The sequence below is a fragment of the Onychomys torridus genome, chromosome 7 (genome assembly GCF_903995425.1).
Source record: "Onychomys torridus chromosome 7, mOncTor1.1, whole genome shotgun sequence".
Lineage (NCBI taxonomy): Eukaryota > Metazoa > Chordata > Mammalia > Rodentia > Cricetidae > Onychomys > Onychomys torridus.
Window position 1 is genome coordinate 77,026,212 of NC_050449.1, and position 16,830 is coordinate 77,043,041.

At 40.9% G+C, this 16,830-nt stretch overlaps 1 protein-coding gene across 1 annotated transcript in view; it reads right to left on the bottom strand.

Annotated features, from left to right (window-relative positions):
• Window positions 1-968: 968 nt before the first annotated feature.
• Window positions 969-16,830, bottom strand: part of Elovl4 (ELOVL fatty acid elongase 4) — a 30,237-nt gene continuing 14,375 nt past the window's right edge. The window contains exons 2-6 of the mRNA XM_036193988.1: window positions 10,883-11,070; window positions 9,168-9,248; window positions 6,039-6,210; window positions 4,615-4,742; window positions 969-2,225 (exon numbers count right to left, since the gene is read on the bottom strand). Of these exons, the coding sequence (XP_036049881.1) occupies window positions 1,950-2,225; window positions 4,615-4,742; window positions 6,039-6,210; window positions 9,168-9,248; window positions 10,883-11,070 (845 nt within the window). The 3' untranslated portion in view covers window positions 969-1,949. The remainder of the gene's footprint in view (window positions 2,226-4,614; window positions 4,743-6,038; window positions 6,211-9,167; window positions 9,249-10,882; window positions 11,071-16,830) is intronic.

The following is a 16,830-nucleotide window of genomic DNA, read 5'->3' on the forward strand; positions in this document are numbered from 1 at the left end:
ATACACTTTGGACCAAAAACTCCGAGACCCAGCATCTAGCTTCATTGCTTTTCTGTGTAAGAAGTTGGCAATGGAAAATAAATTAGAACACAGACAAAGAAACTGATGAACAAAAAGAATCACTTTTCCCACAGCAGTAGTATATTTATTGTGCTGAAATCTGAGAGCAGGGAATGATGGGGTCTGGGAAGCCAGTACAGAATGTTCACAAAGATTTACACATCTCTAGTCATTACACACTGGCAAAAAAAAAAACAAAAAACAACAAAAAAACAAACAAACAAAAAAAAACCACACAAAGTGTTGATCCTCTTAGGCGCACTATTATTGTATGTGCCGCTAATTTTCTGCAATGTTCATGACTGCATGCCTTCAGGGAAAATGTAATCTCAATGCACAATAAATATAGTTTACAAAATATTTGGAAAGTCTGTACAAACAGCAGACATCCTACACATGCAGTTCTGACAAGTTGAAAGACTTGGAAATATTCATGCTATTTTTGTTAATTTTCTCTTTCCATATGATCCCTCTGTGACATCCCATAACAAATTAATCTATGTTAAAAAAAAAAAATGTGGAACAGCGTCTCTTCCGAAGCTTTCCAGTTGTTCGTGTCTGTTACATGAAACACATCTTTTGTAAACACCGAATTTGACTTGAGAGACCCGACTCAGTCTCGCATTTCCTCATCTTGCATTAACAAGTAACACCTTGTAACAGAAAGCATTGAATGTTTCGATCATTAGCACCAAGGAGTCAAGGTATTGCACCGAAATGCATTTATACTTCATTTCTAGATAATAAAGATTTTTGCAGCGTAGTCACAAGGGAAGTAAGCATCACTCAAAATTGGACACATTGAAAGAGATGGAAAACATCACAGAAATGTTTGGTGTATGCTATTTGTAAATAAAATAAAATAAGCAAAAAAGTTTGAATGTTAAAATTAAATTTTACGTTAGAGGACTCCTTGATTTTTTTAAGTAAAATTTCTTTCATTTTATTTAATTTAAATGTTCTTTCCAACAGAAGAGGTAGGTGTATGTCCACATATGAAAAATCAGCAACAGCTACAAATCTAAACAAGGAAAGCCTGATAAAATCAACATACCCTTAGAGTTCTAACTGCATGTACATGTGACTACCTTAGATGTTACTAACAAAGCCATGAGTTGTCTCATGTTTCAATCATTCAATAATCTTAATCCTCATAATACATATCTGCTAATAATAGGAGTATTCAAAGGCTACCTTCCTCATCACAAAAATAAAAATAAAAATAAAATTGTTTCCCACAGTGATTTGTGCCGTAAGTCATGGTGGCCTTTGGGTCACAAGACAGGATTTTACTGTTATTCTTTCTTATTTTCACCAACACCATCATCATCATCAAGCCTCTAAGATTCTACAGAGATTAGCAGAGTTTTCAGATTTAATTACAGCCAAAAGGGAATATTCCGACTAGAGGTGGAGAGATTTGACCACAGGGGTCAATAAATGAATCCAAATTCAAATGTATCCACAGTTCTATCTCTGGACAAGAAAATGTCAGATTTGCAACCAGTGGGGAACTAGTGATTTAGTAAAAAAAAAAATTCATAAAACTGTGTTTCTGTGATCATCTAAAATTCAGACTGAAGAAAGGGTGAATATAGGATGGGTGACATTTTCACCCACCGAACAGGAGGAGGGGCTCCAAGGTCATGTTGGGATTGCTTTGGTCTGGACAACATCAAGGCTAATTTAAAAAAAAAAAGGTTCAAAATAAAAACTTCATAAATAAAACATCTGGGTACCGTTTGGAAAGGTTTGCTCAGTCTGAAGGTGCATAGACCACATCTGCCTCTCCCCTCTCTCCCACCCCAGCCCCTCTGCTTCTGTTGCCCCTGAAATTCTCTATGACACAGGAGTCTCCTCACTGTCAGCCAGTTAAGGCCCAGGGCAATCTACTCTCCTTTTGGCTTTCCGTTTTTCTGGGTTTTCCCATTTTCTAACACTAGCTGCTTTTCTGACTTGATCACGCCGTTTGCTGAAACTCCATTCATGGCTGTCTTTCCAGTTTTTGACTGCTTGGGCTCATTGTATGTCCGCGTGTAGAAGTTGAGGAAGAGGAAGATGAAGCTGATTGCGTAGGCGATCAGGGCCCAGTGCATCCACTTGGGGAAGGGGCAGTCAGTGTAGAGAGACAGTGCTGTGTGCCCAATGGTCACGTGGAACTGAACCTGAAAAACAAAAGCAGCAGCACAGGGAACATTGAATCAGAGTCCTGAAAGGCTTCCAATGCCGGCATCACCATCTCCTACCCGGGGGTCATGGGCCCGGATTGTGCTATGGTGTTTGAAAGGTTAATAGTCTCTGCCTCTCCCTCCTTGAGATCACAGTTCCAATGCCACCTGCTTAGCAAGGGCATTCTAGTGATTTCCATGGCTCCCCCCCCAACACACACACACACACACACACACACACACACACACACACACATATACACACACACACATCACAGTGCTTTTGTGTTTTGTTTTTTAAAGTGATTGTGATGGCTGTCTGAAGCTGACCCTTTATCTGTTTACTGACTGCTGTCTATCTCTTCAATAGACTGTAGCTCCTGGAGGCAGGGCTCTGCCTTGCTCATTGACTATTACCGAGTCCCTGGCACAGAATTTGGACATCTGAATACTCGCTGAAGGGCACCCAAGGAGAGAGAAGCAATGGCCAACAAGAGCAGAGCAACAGTATTTGTAGGGTCTTTTTTAGTGCCTACAGTTTAGACTTCTTTTTTCTACTAAGCTGTCAGCAAGGAGACGTACTCACTACATTAAATTGTTAGGCAGGAACACACACACACACACACACACACACCATGGGGTTCTTTGACAGTGTCATACACGTGCATCACTGTAATTGGCTCAGCCTTCTTCTCCCCCGTCCCCACCCCACTGGTCTCTTTCTTCTAAATACCCCTCTCTGCTCTCATGTCTCATAAAGCACATTCACCTTAGAAATGAACTTGAGCTCGCCAAGCTGGCTCACTATCTTTCTCTGGCAGGTAAGTTCTCATCTGAATGCACACCATTCTTTAAAAACTTATATTCCCACTAAAATCAGTAAATGCCAAAAGAATCACCTTCAATTTTACGAATTCTCAAGAAGAGAAAATTCAAAACGGAGACATGCTCAAATAATAAACTTAAATTCTGGCACACTAGCCACTGAATGGTCTGTGGCACAGAATTACAGATTCTGTAGCTTTAGCAAGGGGTAGCTTTTTGTAAGATCTGTACATGATTTAAGTGTTTGCAGAAAGTCTAACTCAGAAACTGAAGTTCAGCATCCTGTCTGTAATAGGCAACTATAGTTTCTTTGACAAAGACAGCAATACCCATATATTTATTTCATTAAATATTAAGATAATTTGTTTCACACATATCGGTTTATATTAAATTTAATAATTCCCATGGCAAAAATCCAAATTTTTAAAACTTTTGATTTCACAATGGCTCTTAGAACCTGTACCACCGAAATAGGGTGTGTACAGGGTGTGATTGAGTATGATGTAGCTCAAAGACAGCCCAGGGCAAACCCTAACAAAAGAGATGAAACCGTTTGTATGGTTTGGGTCACCTTTTCATTTTCTTGGGACCACTTAGCTCTCACTGAGAGGAAAGAGCTCGACAAAGTATACCAAGAGCTTCCACAAATTCTGGAAGAAGTTTCTTGGGAGTGTTTCTTTACTAAATGAATCCTTCACACCCAGCATTCCCCAAAGGTTGTGTTTCCTGTTTGGTTAGGCAGCTATGAAGCAACTCAAGGCAGAGATGGATATTTCTAAATGCGATCCCACTGATAAAAAGTGTGTGTACACTATGATTAAAGCGTATTAGAATACACACTGTGAAGCCTGGAGATTAGCTGCCAGCTTGGATTTGCACGTTCAGTTTGATTAGCGGCCCCACCCAAGCTCTGAACAGTGCTTTGATGCGTGCCCCGGGATGCAAAGAGAGGCCCTACAAGGAAGGGCTGCCTAGAACACTAGGAGTTCAAGTCCTGGGCTCTGCTCTTTCAGCACAGAGTTGTACAGAACTAGAAAGAGTACCCCTTCCCGTGTTCAAACCCTTCCCCCACCCCTGCCCTCTCTTGGCTTTGTGCTTACTTTGCTACATGGATAGGGTCTATTAACAAGAACCAAATCATGGAAAAACTGGAAATTTAAGCAAGAACAAGAAGAGGAAATAAAATAGTAAGCCAGGGGAAAAAAGTCACTCATGGAACGTATTCTAGTCATCCATGAATCTATGTACTTTGTGGCACATTTACATTTTAACCATCCTTTCCACAGGTAGTTTTACAGACTTTCTCTCAGAGAGACAGGTTCTGAATCCAATCTTTAAGAGCATTATAATAAAGCATGTGGCTATTGCCAGTCCACCCATGAGTGATTAGGTGGAACCAAGCCAGCCTTGACGCTGAAGCACCTTGCTTATAAAGTAGATTTTGAAATGGAACAAAACAAATCTGAAACAACTTGGCACTGTACAAAAAATAAACTTAAATATTTTAATTATTTTGATTTTGGCAACAATCAGAAATAACTTTTCAAAACATTTAACTCACCAGCTGCAGCATGGTCAGGTACCGCTTCCACCAAAGATATTTCTGGATCCAGGGGCCAAATGCAGTTAGCCCATAGTAGGAGTACATGATCACATGGATGAAAGAATTCATCTGGGCCCCAAAAAATGCTGTTGAGAAATGAGAGGCAATTGCAATAAAAGTGTTATCGGCCAGTGACGACACAGAGACGAAGAAGTGTGTGAATCTAAACTACCTTCTGTTTTAGTATCAAATCCAAGTTAAGTAGTACTCAGGGGAAAGCATATCAAATGAAGCTTGGCATTTTTTTACAGTTTAGCTTTGAGGGTTTCTTTTTATACATATACATATATATATATATATTTATACATGTATGTATGTGTATATATATATATGACGTGTGTGTGTGTGTGTGTGTGTGTGTGTGTGTGTGTAAAAATGTGTATGGCTAAAACTGAAGGGTTTAGAAGCGGTAAGTTCTCAGATGGGGTTCTCCAGCGAGCTTCAGCAAACAATGTAAAAATGACTGCTGCCTCCTACCTCCTCTATTTCAGTCTTCCTAACAGAATTCCTTGAAAAGAGGCTGTGGTGCTTCTAAGTGTTGATGGAGACTTGTAATACATTACATTGTAGTCTCTGGAGATACCAATATGTACACCAGGGGCAAAATAATACTAATTTCTTGAGTTTCTACATAGTTTTAAATGATAGCATTACAAACATTGAGTGATCAATCCATTTAGTTCATACAGATCTAGCAATATCCTACTCAGTCAAATGCAACAGAACCTTTTCTCTTTAGAATATTAAGTATGTACACAATAATATATTTTGTCATGATGTGAGCTGTGGGGTCAGTTTAGATGTACTAATTCTCCTTGAAACTCCGAGCTTCACTTTCAATTTCCTAGTAATTCTTCAGTGGGAATGCCCACATTGCCAATAGTGACAGGACACCACCCTGTGTCCAGAGGAAAGGGCTGTGTCCAGCTCAGCATGCACATCACCCTCAGTCTACAGCCGTCTCAAACACTAGAGGCAAATACCCAGCTGTGACTTCTGATCCTCTTCAGCATTAATGGGCTATATAAAAGTTCTCTTAAACGGGCAGCAAGGAGGTCATACAAGGTCTGTGTCAGAGCAGGAGTAAGCCGGGGGCTTGGACTGAAAATGGGCCAGTGTGTCTCATTTCCATCAGTTCGGCACTGCCGATCACTACTGTTCCCCACTCAAGTTAATATTGTTTGGGGGCATTTAGGCTTAGTGGTTTATGCTCATCTTGCGGGCAAGTCTTTAGGGGCTCAATGCTTCACAGATAGAGCTGAAGTTTTTAAGTGAGATGATCATGACTGGAGACAATTAACCATGAAAGCATGCTAACTGACCCATTAGGTAAACCTACTTCCCCTATTTGAGTTTTTCAGACAGGCAGGCAAGCTCCTCACCTTGGCCCCCTGCCACCCACTTGATTCCAATCCACCACAGTGTGAACATGGTACAGTGATGGTACACGTGAAGGAAAGAAACCTGGTTGTTTTTCTTCCTCAGGATAAAAAACACTGTATCCAAATACTCAACTCCTTTTGATACAAAGTACCACCACAAGGCAGCAGCTATCTGTAAAAGGGAAGGAAAGGAACATTACTAGGTATTGATAAATGCAAACACAGCACACAAAATGTACAAGGTATGCAAGCAATCTGCTGCCAAGTGGGTTTGATACCCCACCATGTACCCATCAGAAAACAAATCCAAAGCTTTCTCTACTTAAAACCAAGCAGTGGCCAACTGCTGAACACAGACCTAGCCACCCTCTAACTGCTATGCTTTGCAGTTGAAAGAGAAACCAACATATTTGTATATACTTCAGGGGTTCTTATAGAGCCTGTTTATGTAGCAGCTAATCTCTTAACATCTCTCTCCATTTCCTTTAACTGTACAAAAAGGCATCTAATCACTGTAGCCTGTGTTAGTAAAATCTTTTAAATGATCAATTAAAAAAACAACAACTATTCCTAGGTCACAAATATAATCCTGTTTACACAAGTAAGTCTTTTCTCAGGCTCTAATTAAGACACCAGATGGTACAAAACGATTATGTGACATGCTGGGGGATTAAGGATCCAGCAAGAGGTGACCTCTATATATGTTTTAAATCATTCCACAAGGATCTGATTATAACAATAAACAAAATATAACTTTCCTATAGTAAACATTTTCTAAATGTCATATACCATCACACATAAAGTTATAAAATAAGTCAGCTCACAAAGTATACTTAAATCATCCTGTGACAGAGGTTAAGATCCCTTCCTCAATTTACACCTACATCTAACGCCTATAATGAGTTTCTGTTTGCGTGGTTTGGGTTTTTTCTTTTGAAAAACAAAATTAATTTTTAAGTGCTGGGATCATAACCAGGGCTTCAAGGCAGTTTAAAGTTCTTCATTCTAGGGCTGGAGAGATGGCTCAGCCGTTAAAGGCTAGCCTCACAATCAAAAATATAAAGTTCTTCATTCTAGAACCAGGCATTATTTAGAATAAGCATTCCCTAACATTACAATTTTAAGATATAGAGAAGAAAAAAGAGAAAGAGCAGAAACTAAAGTGTTATGTTGAATCAGGTGACAAGCATTTACTCAACCTGAGCAATACTGTTTACAGCAGGAAATTAGCTGAAAATCTGCTTGGCATTGTTTAGTTTATCCACAGTAACACTATTGAATGCCCATGGTTATGCTGCCGAACGATGAAGTAACTATCCATTTTAGCATGGTAAACTGTAGGCCAAAGTGAAGTCTTCTTTTGCTTCCAGGTGGGGACCTCTAAACCAACCCAGTTCACATGCAGTCATACTTCTGCTTGGTCGCTGAGCTGCACTGGCTATCTCTGAATGGGGTACATCAAGATGAGGAAAGACACCTCGTGGTACATGCCACACAAACTGAGTAAACTGTCCATTTCACCACGTGCACGTTAGATGGGAGAGGTGTGTAGTGAGACTCCAAGCACAATCCGCTCAACGATCAGAGTTTTCATCCTAGGTAGGTTTTCACAGTAGCTTGTTGTTTGTTTGTTTGTTTGTTTTACTGAGAGAGTGTTGTTGAATTTGACTGCATGGGATAGCCACTCACTGAATTCGGTGACATCTGTGAATGTCAGCAGAGTGGATTCACAACCAGTAAGACGGTAATTTTGCAGCTTTACCCTACTAATACTAACACACTGCCTTATCCAAGGGGCCTTCTAAGCGTCCTCCTGGAGAAGTGAAGTCGGGCGCCTCTCCTTTCCCAGCTCCGCACTTGGGAGATCCTTTGGCAATACAGTTATCAGAAGAAAATCTTTCTCATCTGCTATGAATCTGAATGAAGCAACCTTGCTCATTCTCTCAGCCACACCCGGGGCTTTATTTTCTTAACTGTTTCTTGACATGCTGATTACCTGCCTACCAGCCCTCACCAGAATGTGAGCCCTTTGCAGGCAGAGACTTACTCTATCTTTGTGCTTCTGTGGTCAAGGCCCTGCTACTTACTATGTGCAGAGAATACAGATTCCACATACATGCACTGAGTAAATGAAGCCAATGTGGCAAGCAAATGGGCAACTTTTCATCAGTCTATAAGCCTTTTAATAGGGAAATTACATGGACATGATGTACTAAGTACATTAGAACAATTTGGTTATGGTTCTTGGTGACTGTCTATTATATATATATATATATATATATATATATATATATATATATATACTCCCTAAAATTCATGCTAAAAAGACATTTTTCTCGATGAATGTTATTATACATATATAGCATTAATACACACATATACAAAACAGATACATAGAACATACAAAACATGCATTTGTATGCAAACAGGGTTTGTTGAGTATAATTTTTATAATAATCACAGATACAATTAAATATTTAATAATTTTCTATTTCTTACATTTAAATTAAATGATAATTTTTTTTAATGTAGGTAACTGGAAATAGAAAATGTAGCATTATATTAACAGTGATTTTTTTTTGCAAATTTAATAAAGACCAACTTCATACCTATAGGGATTATCTCGTGCCTTCCTAAATATTATATGATTAAAACATTTTCTTCAAATAAGTTAAGTATTTTTTATGAGTTTCTATTTTTGACACAAAAGTTTAAAAACAAAATTGGAGACAGGGTCTCAACTCTAGCTGTGACTGGCCTGGAGTTTGTTATAGAACTGGCTTGTCCTTGCACTTCACAGAGATCTGCCTTCCCAGCACTAGAATTAAAGGTGTGCACTACCATGCCTGGCAAAAACTGAAAATACTTTTTACATCAAATATGGAAAGAACTATGTTTAAAGTACTGTGCACTAGCAATCCAATAGCGTTCACTCTTACAACACCGAATGAAAGAGCACATTGGGGGGGGGGGGACAGAACAGACTTTCCAATTATGTGTTTCGAAGAAAAACAGCTTTCTCGACCCCACTCGACACACTGCACTCCCATGCAACTCTATTTTTGTGTACTGAGAGCCCATGAAGTTGGCCTGCTGGCAGTAATCCACGGCATTCGGTGGCACACTTACCCTGACTTCATTAACATTATTAGAATAATCCACTGTCTGGCAGATATAGCTGTATCCTGCATTATAGGACCCCATGAACAGCTGGGAACAGAAGAAACGTTTGGAGAAAAGGGTTAGTGGACACAGCAGTGAGAACAGTAAACCCAACACACAATCCTCCAAAGTATTTTGAAAGCAGTTATTTTCTTTAAAAAAGCATTTCAACCACGCTGAACATCTTAAAGTTATTTCCTCACTGTTTGGTGGTGCTGGGCAAATGCTGTGCCCCTGGAGCTACATCCCCAGCCCTTGAATTGACATGTAATGTACTAGAAGTTCTAAAGTTCTTTGTTTGGTAGCTTTTACTAGTTTTTTATTTTTAGATGGTTTTAATAAGGACCAAATTAAAAAAAACAAGCATATTCTTTTCACAAGACATCAACTCCATCAAATACATAACACCTTTTCATTATTTGGAGAATAGTTTACTAGTTCCTATAATTAAACTTGCTTAGGCAAGACCTTACATATTTAGCACAGTGCCTTATTCCTATAGAAATTAGAGAAATACTTTTAATGTTTCTAGACCAATATGGATGCCAATTCTATACAATGCCACCTCAATGGAAGAGAAACTTTTACAGCCACTGTGCTGGCTAGCTTTGAGTCATTTGGGAAAAGGGACTTCCATTCAGAAAATGCCCCGACCAGATGGCCCTGTGGGCAAGCATGTAGAGGGCCCAGCTCTGTGGGTGGTGCCACCCCTGGGTAGTTTGTCTTGGGTGCTATAAGAAAGCAGACTGAGTCAGCCAGTGAGCGGTGTTCCTCTGTGGCTTCTGCTTCAGCTCCTGCCTTGAGGTTCCTGCCCTGACTTCCCTTTGTCTGGACTGTTACCTGGAAGTGTAAGATGAAATAAACTCTTTGGATTCTGAGCCAAGACCTGTCCAGCCTTAACCGATTTATATCTGGATCCAAAGTGGTGTGTGCCCAGCAAACTGAGTGAAGATACCCAAATAAAGCAAATGAAGGGTCTGTGAAGCTGAGAATCTATCAGCTTAGTTGTTGGAGGGTTAATTGTTTTAGTACCTGTGGTTAGTTATCAGCTCACATAGAATTTTAGTAAGTCTCTTAGGAGTGAATCCCTAAGACTTTAGCAACTTAAAATGTGCCAATCCAGCCTCTGGGATTTTCTTTCAAAATAACCCGGAGAATTTGCTGAGGTCCAGAAAAGGGTGATGACTAGCAGCCACACCTGCATGACAGCCAACTCCTTTCGGCTCCAACATATAATACAATAAGTTACATAAGTGAAACTGGTACTTTCAAGTATTCTGATCAGATGTCAGGCCTGAAACTGACGAAGATGGGCTCCAGGCAGCCCCTGTGGCTCACTCAGGGCCGAAGATGTGCCAGACATCCTGAAAACTCACTGCTCCCTCTAATAACAGCCTTCCTTATTTCCCATCTGAGAGATGGGAAAGAAGAAACCGAAACAGCTGGCTAACCACCGGTGTCAAAACAGTTACCAAGAGTGCTGAGAATCTGCTCTAAACAGCCATCCTCCACTCTGTTTCCTACTTCTGCTACCTAGAAATTCTAAAGGTTCAAAAGTGCTCTTCAAGGAGTTAACCACCCACGCTGAAGTGCAAGCCTGCATCAGTAGCTTCAGGGGGGCTCATTTTTAAATCGTTCCCAACAATCCCGGGGATCGATTAGAGTGACGTTAATCAACCCACCTCTCTGAAGATGAAAAGGTTAAGCAAAACCATGCCAAAATTGTAGATGATGAGCACCAAGCGCATCTGAAACGGCTCCCGGTCTTTCATCCACTTCGGACCCAGCCACACGAACAGGAGATACAGTGTGCTTATGCTTAGCGTTGGCCATGGAGACTGCATCAGCGGCCAGTTTTCTACACGTTTATCTACAGAGAGAACGAAACAACATGAAATTTCCTGAGCAACACACGTTTTACAGAACAAAATTCTCTTAGGAATTAAAACGTCCTAATTTCTTAATTGAAGTAGGCACAGACCACTGTCTCCATTCAAACACATGGTATATAAAACAAATACAGAGCCAGTTGGTGGTGGCGCACGCCTGTAATCCCAGCAAAGGCAGGCGGATCTCTGTGAGTTCGAGGCCAGCCTGGTCTACAGAGCAAGATCCAGGAAAGGTGCAAAGCTACACAGAGAAACCCTGTCTCAAAAAACCAAAAAAAAAAAAAAAAAAAAAAAATTTCTTTACTTAGGTTATGTGGTATGTTCTATGAAGAATCAAAGGAACAGAAGAAATGCACTAAAAATACAGGTGATAAGCTTGAGAGGAAGGTGAAATAAAGACGTCATAGCTTTAAAAGAATTACTTTAAGGAAATGCTCAGTTTCTGCGCTAAGTATGTGAAATGTATCAGGCAGTGAAATGCATCAGGCAGTATGGCACCACACTCTAGCTCCACCCCCAGCAAGCACAAAGCAGACTAGAGAGGTCTGGGCAATGGAAGCCATGAGATGGAGCAGCTCTGGAAATGAGAGGTGCCATGCAATCATACTTGAGGAATTAAAGGTAATCTCTTTACCATTCTAATTTATCATAAATGTGTTTGCTACTTTTCCACTGACAGTGTGTATCCACTGGACTATCTATGAAAAAGCTATTTGTATGCTTCCCTTCCCTTAATTCACATGTGTGTAAATATATAGAGTGGAACAAGTCATTTCATTTAAAGTAAATTGATTGGCCATAATATTTAAATATGCAACCAATAATCAGTTTTAAAATTTAATATTTTCAAAATGAGAACATTAATAAAATAAGATATGACAATGAAATAACAGATTAAGAAAATTTCTACTTACATACATGAAGTATATTAAGGTTAAATTTCATATTTCTAGAGTTAAACAGCATTTCATTCATGTATAATCAAATGACTACTTTATGCTTGGCAATACAAAACACATTTAACATTCTATTTCCAGGATAGCTTATTTCAAAAAATAAAGAAAAAGTCTTTTGGCCAGTTCCTAGAATCCAGCCTAAATAAATTTAATATAGTGTTAATTACAGTAACTTCTATGTAAACTGATTTGTTTACTAAAACTATATATGCAGATGGTTCTGGATTAGATAACTAAATACTAGAATACTATTTTAAAATATACTAATCGGGTTGTGGGTGTGGCTCAGAGGTAGAGAAAGGATCTCTCTCTTTCTCTCTGTATACATACATATGCTCACACATCTATACATATGTGTAAATTCACACTAATATCTTTCTATAGACTGTCAATTGGAAATATGACACAAGGAAACATTGTTTCATGAAATAGTCCTCAGAGTCAGGAAGAGCCATAGTTACTACGTTTCAATGAAATAACAGTTGATAAAAGGTGGGAAGGGCAGGAAAGCAGGCAGGAGGAGTTAGAGTTTGAGGCCAGTCTGCTAACTACAAGAGATGTCCTGTCTCAACAAAACAAAGACAGGGATTTCCTTCTCCAGGGTCTAGCCAGATACGTGTAGTTCTCAGCCCTCATGAAGGAAACTTTTCTTTGCAATAGTTGGAGGCCATTATAGAAAACAACAACAGGTCAAAGGGCAAAGTTATAGAGCCCAGGCCCAAAGGATGCATCTGCAACACCAATCCCACACCTATGGCGCAGGAATCATTGCAGAAGGGGGATAGAGGGACTGTAAGAGCTGTGAAGCTGTGTCTCCTAGCAATGTCAGAAGCTATACTTGGAAGTCTCACCAACATGGCTGCCTGAACATGAGCTAGAAAAGAGTGATACCAAGAGGCATCTGAACATGGACAGGGGGATCCTCACAAGGCCTGAACCCTACACAAAGAACTATAGACAACTAAGGGATGCTGAGAATGGAAGAATAGTCTTCCCCAGGGAAGAACTGTTGTTGTTTGTTTTTTGCCCTTTTTGAGGGACCCACCACCCAGCTCCCAAATAAATCACACGGCCTTAGCTTGGCCTAGTTTCTTGCCAGCTTTTCTTGACTTTAAATTATCCCATCCACCTTTTGCCTCTGGGCTTTTCCTTTTCTACTCCTGTATACCTTCCTTTGTTTCTTACTCCGTGGCTGGCTGTGTGGCTGGGTGGCTGGTCCCCAAGAGTCCTCCATCTCTTTTCTTCTCTCCTCCTCCAAGATTTCTCCTTCTATTTATCCTCTCTGCCTGCCAGCCCCGCCTGTCCTTTCTCCTCCTGCCTTGCCATTGGCCATTCAGTTCTTTATTAGACCAGTCAGGTATTTTAGACAGACACAGTAACACAGCTTAACAGAGTAAAAACAAAAATAACACACCTTAAAATAATAACAAAGAACACACTAATTGGTTATCCAAAACCAACATAGTCAGCTCTGAAAACATATACATCCAAGGAATACACATACACACATACACACACACACACACACACACACACACACACACACACACACTACCACCACCACAACCAACAACAACAATAACAACAACATCAGAGACTATGAATTTGAAAGACTCAGGGATGGGAATACAAGGGAGAGTCTGGAGGGAAGAAAAGGAAGAGGAAAATGATGTCATTATACTATAATCACAAAAATATCTTTGAAAAACAAAAAGAAAAAGGGGAAGGAAAGAAAATTAATTACTTTAAGGAAAAACATACATGGGAACAAAGAAAACTGCAAACAGATTTTATTTCCTTCTTCACAAAGGAGGTCTACTGTTCAAGGTAACTATGATTATACTCATCAAATCAAATACTACCAGACTTGAAATTTTTGAAAAACAGAGGAAATAGTAAGCCAGTCCGAAGGAGGAAGAGACTTAAACCATGTTGACTTGTGCTGACATTTTGTCACAGGCCACGTGACTGTCCTATGTGCTTGTTTATGGCTTAGAAGACATATTACCCTTCAGTGATAATTACCCCCTATACACACAACTGCCAGAGGACCCCCCCCATAGAAGTCAGTCTCGGTCTTCAGTGATGGGGACAAACGCCTGAAGCCTAGAGTCTTGTTCTGGGTCACAGCAGACTAGCTGTAGGGTCCTGTTCTTCACAAATGCTAGGGCAAATATTGATCCATCAGACGGGAGCCAAGGGCCAAAGCCTTACTAATGGGACGGTCAACATGGCAAGAAAGGGGATGCACGCCTCTATAAAGAGACCTTATGGCCAAAGACCCTGGATTGTGTCTCATCTTTTATCTCACCACACAGAGGAACCCTATGGACTTCAAAGAAAGTTCTGAGCAGCAAGTGAAAAAGAAAAAAAAAAATAGAAAAGCAAGTTCAAAGGCTGGTCAGAAGGCTTGCTCAATAAGTACTTGCCATGTAAATATAAGGACCTGAATTTGATCCTTAGAAGGTATATAAAGGCTGGGAGTGGCACTGAATGCTTTTAATCTAAGTGCTGGGGAGGCTGGGCTTGCTGGACAGCTAGTCTAGCACTGTTCATGCACTCCACATTTAGGAAGAGACCCTGTCTCAAAAAAATAAAAAATTTAAAAAAAAATTAAAAAAAGAGGTGCCAAGTACTTAGACATCCAGCATTGATCTAGGCATACAACACACACACACACACACCTCTATGAATACATACACATACATTAGCTTATACCACAGACACATAAAAAGGAAAGAAAATAGAAAAAGAAAACCACAGTCCAAAATTAGCCAGAAATTAAGAGCTAAAAATGAACTTCTTTAATTTTTTCTGGTTAGAAGTAGGGGTCTCCAGGATCTGTCCTTAGTGCATGAGCTGGCTGTTTGAAACCTTGGGCTTACACAGGGACACTTCGCTCAGTCTGGAAGGAGGGGACAGGACCTGCCTGTACTGAATCCACCAGGTTTAAATGAATCCCCAGGGGTGCCTTGTCCTGGAGGAGTTGGGAATGGAGGGGAGGGGCTGGGGGAGGGTGGGGATGGGGGCAGGAGGGGGGAGGACAGGGGAACCCATGGCTGATGTATAAAATTTAAAACACATAATAATAAAGAAAAAAAAGAAGAAGAAGTAGGGGTCTCACTCTGTTCTCCATCCTGTGCTTGAGCATGTGAGCTCGGGTGATTCTCCTGCCTCAGCCTCTCCAACACTAGCTAGAACTATGGTGCCCCATTATGCCCAGCTTGCTTCCGCGTGTTGATGTGCAGTGTGGTACACTGTCTTATCCTCTCATTCATCACAAACACTTGGAGAGGACTCTCAAGTGGAGACAGAGGACGACGTCAGTGAGAAGAAGCTGGAGGCTCTGCCATATCAAATGCTAAGGGAGGCTGAGTCACAATTGAGAAGCCAGATGACAGGAAACCGCAGGAAGCATCCAGGACACACACAGCCAGTGAATGACTGAGCGCCAGCACTGGCCCTGTCACTGTGCACAGGACTCCAGGGCACAACCCGCTTCATCTCCTTCACCTCTAAACGGGGGAGAGAGGAGGTGAAGCAGATTAGGGGTCCTCCAGCTTTAATGAAACAACAAGCCCCAGTAGTTGACATGCACATGGACGCTGTGGTCTGTGCTGCGGTCCATTTCCGGGGACACTGCACTTTCTGTGAAGCTTCAACCGAGGCCTAGGATTCTCCACATTCTCATGTGCTACTCCAAAGGAGCGTATGAATTTCCTGCCTTTATTTTCAATATGACCCTGAGTGCTTGGCCTGGAACTGAAGATTCTCTTACCTCAACTTCTTGGGTTTGGAATGACAGGCATGTGTCATCATGCCTCTCACCTTTAAAGGTTGTAATGGCTTCCATTTGTAACAACATATTTACTGTTTCATGAAGCTCATGTCGAGCTGGACTGACCTGTTTACATGTGTCAGTATGGACAATAATCACATAATTTTGCCTATGCTGAAAAGTCATACTCAACTATGTTGTCAAAACTTTCAAAGTGGAGTTAACTGTTTAAAAAACGAGGGTATGTCCATCCTAAATGAGTATTTATTTATTTGTTTATTGAGACAGGGTCTCACTACGTAGCCCTGGCTGACCTGGAACTCCCTATACAGAGTAGGATGGCCTTGAATTCAGAGTTCCCCCTGCCTCTACCTCTACCTAGTGCTAGAATTAGAAATGTGTGCTACCATGCCCAGAAAATGAGCTTTCTTGAACACACAACTGACACATTTTTGTTTCTAATTTGATCTGAACCTTTCTGATCAGACAACACTGAATCCAGGCTACCCACTTTGTAACTACTGTGTGTGTTGGGGGGTGCCGATCACTGGGTCGCTGACCTATGGAAGTTCATCATTTATTGGAGAAAGGAACAGACTTGAAAACTCAACTGTTCTGCAGCAGGATGAGAGTCCACGTTGAGCAACAGCACAGGAAAGTGGACAAGACAGGGCTCAGTGACAGACATCTGAACTTTTACTCAACGAACAAAAATATGCCAGGCAGACAGGTAGGCAAAGTGGTCCCGTTTCAGAGAAAGGAATTAGAGAAACTGACCCAGAGCTCTCTTAGTTGATTGACAAGCCCCTCGTAGCAGTGAAGAGCAGACTGCAGGGGAAGGGGATTGTCAGAGGCATGGAAACCATGCCAGGTTCACCTCCACTGGAGACACAGGAGCCAGTGCTGTTTAACATATTGGCTCCCGGACCCACCCCAGGTTCTGAACGGACAGTCTGCGGCTGGGGCCCAACCCTGACTACAGTGCTTCCATGGATTCTGACATGGTT